The 2,833-nt window shown below is 47.1% G+C and overlaps 1 protein-coding gene across 1 annotated transcript; it reads right to left on the minus strand.

Annotated features, from left to right (window-relative positions):
- Nucleotides 1-2,216: 2,216 nt before the first annotated feature.
- On the minus strand, nt 2,217-2,798 carry LOC109221917. The gene has a single exon (XM_019386347.1). It carries the CDS (start codon nt 2,796-2,798, stop codon nt 2,217-2,219), a length of 582 nt encoding a protein of 193 aa, XP_019241892.1.
- Nucleotides 2,799-2,833: the final 35 nt, after the last annotated feature.

The raw sequence follows: 2,833 nt of genomic DNA on the forward strand, positions 1-2,833 counted from the left end.
TAGTGAAGCTGTGGGGGAGGTGGAGTATTCTTCAGCACTCTTAGCTACGGACTTATCAGACGAGTCCGAGACTACATTTACCGGCCTTTTTGAGGTGGGCGAAGCTGATGGGGAGTCATGCAATTGAAGTGGGAGAGACATGCGAGTTGGAGCGGACTCTGAAGTGATGCTCCTTGAGGGTGCGTACTCACTCTTCGAAGAGTGGGAAGCAGCTCTATCAGCCTCCCGTATTGTCTTACGGGTCTTTTTCATATTCTCCCGAGCCTGGGGAGTGAGTCTGACAACCCGCTTCCCTTTTCCCCCGCGGGAGGAACCACCCCTCACGGGTTGTTGTTGTTATTTTCTGCCTCTTTTCTTAACCATTATCTGCAGAGAAAAGTCTAACATTGTTAGTTGAAGCACATACAGTGAATTGGATGAAACAGTAATGCACAGTGCATAGTCAAGGCTTGCAAAATAGAAGGGGCGTGGACTGCGCAAAAGTGTCACGCGGCCGCGCTGGGATGGCGCAGACCGCGTAAAACAGGAGCGCGTACCACGCTGAACATGTTCCAGTGAATCCCTCTCTGAATCTTACCAACGCGGTCCGCACTGTTTTGGACCGCGGCCGCGTTGGATGTGCGCGGACCGCACAAAAATGAACGCGGAATGCGCTTAGAAATGACTTGAAACACAACTCTCTGAACCTTGCAAGCGCGGTCCGCACTGATTTGGACCGCGGTCGCGCTGGGCTGGAGCGGACCGCGCAAAAATGCTACGCGGACCGCGCAGAAGATACTCAGCACAAACAAGAGGAAGCACGGACCACGCGGAAAGGGCGCGCGGCCGCGTAGGGCAGATATTTAACTGGGTATGGGGATTTTCATTTAAGTCCAATTTTTAGATCAAATTATGGGTCCTAATTGTCCCTACTCAGTTATTAATCAAGAATTCATGCCCATTGTTTCTCCTAAACACACAAAATCTACCCTAACAGTTAAAACTAGGAAAGAAAGAAGAAAATAAGAAGTTATACTAATAGGAAACAAATAAAAATGATCAAAAATTACTATGAATGAGATTAGTGAAGAATGTTACCAGGGATTGAGAAAGTTTTAACTACTTGAAGCAAGTTCTTTTGATGCACAGCGAAAATTTAGAGCTCAAGTAGAAAATTGGCGAAAAGGTTAAAATGAAGCCTAGGGTCCCTATTTATAGAAAACACTGTGGGACCCCTTTACTTACCCACCAGCGGGGCCGCGGAGAAATGGCCGCGGACCGCGCTGGATTTCCAGCAACCTTAATTGCCTGAACAGCCCACGCGGACCGCGCTGTTGTGTCACGCGGCCGCGTGGGAAACTTCATAGAGCATGTTATGTAGGCTTTTCCTGCGCGGACCGCACAAAAATGGACGCGGACCGCGCAACTAACTTCAGAGACTCAGTGTCCATTTCACCAGCCTGCGCGGACCGCACTGTTTTGGTGCGCGGCCGCGCAGGCAAACTTCAGAGACCTTAATTTTTTATTTTTTTTACTTTTGTCCTGCACTGGTCCAACATCACCCCTGCAACATCTCACAAACCATGAGTTCAAAAATCCTAATCTACAACAGAAAATAAAAAGAAAGAAAAAAAACATGGGTTGCCTCCCAAGAAGCGCCTGATTTAACGTCGCGGCACGACGCATTTTACCATCATATCACTTCAAATCAGGAATCGCCATCATGTGGCTCTCATCAAACTCTCCAAGAAATAGTAGGACGCACGCCCACCAAGGTGACCTAGAATTTTGCCTATAAATGGTAGTGGATAGTGATGCTGACGGGGCACTTTGTTCAAAATTCCATCCTTCTGGCGACCTTGCCACCCTGGAACTGATTGTTCTACACACTTTACCGCATGAAAGTTTGCCACTCCAGTCTTTTCATCCTTCCTTTGTCTAAAATGATCTGGGGGAGTCCAAGGATTGTCGGGAGTTGGGTAGAGTACCAATTGTTGTATCACATCGTCTAACCCCCTTTTATGGTTCAAACACAGTTTTGCGTCATCCTCCAAGAGAGCATCGGGTTCAAAAACTTGTAGACACATGTGTGGCTCAGTTTGTTTCATTTCTAACACCGGAGGGACCTCAATTGCCTGCTTGTCTAGAGGAGTCTCCCATTCATCAAGGTCCAATGACAACTTACTGGGTTCACACAATTCCATGGCATGCAAAACAGCAATGCACATCACCCTACTTTAATCATCATTCATCTCCCTGTCTAGAGGTGCGGACACAAGTGGATCTTCAATGTTAATCATAGAACTTGTATCATCCATTATCACTGACGTGACAATGTCAACAAAGGAACACACCTCAGTGCTATTAGGTTGCTTCATGGACTTGCACACCGGGAAAACCACCTTTTCATCACCAACACGGAAGGTCATCTCTCCCGCCTCGACATCGACCAAAGCCTTCCCCGTAGCTAGGAAAGGTCTACCAAGGATAATTGGGACTTCAAACTCCACCTCACAATCCAAAATGACGAAATCAGCCGGCAAAATGAATTTATCTACTCGCACAAGGACGTCAACAATTATACCCAACGGTCTCTTCATTGACCGGTCTGCCATTTGAAGCCTCATCGAGGTTGCTCGTGGTTGACCAATTCCCAAGGTTTTAAAGACTGAATATGGCATCAAGTTTATACTTGCCCCTAAGTCACAAAGGGCTTTTGCAAAGTTGGCACTTCCAATGGTGCATGGGATAGTGAAAACTCCGGGATCTTCTTGCCTCGGGGCCATGGAATGCACAATTGAACTCACTTGATGCGTCATAGGTATTGTCTCAAAAATCAATGGACCTCTTCTTA

Source organism: Nicotiana attenuata, unplaced genomic scaffold (assembly GCF_001879085.1).
Source record: "Nicotiana attenuata strain UT unplaced genomic scaffold, NIATTr2, whole genome shotgun sequence".
NCBI lineage: Eukaryota > Viridiplantae > Streptophyta > Magnoliopsida > Solanales > Solanaceae > Nicotiana > Nicotiana attenuata.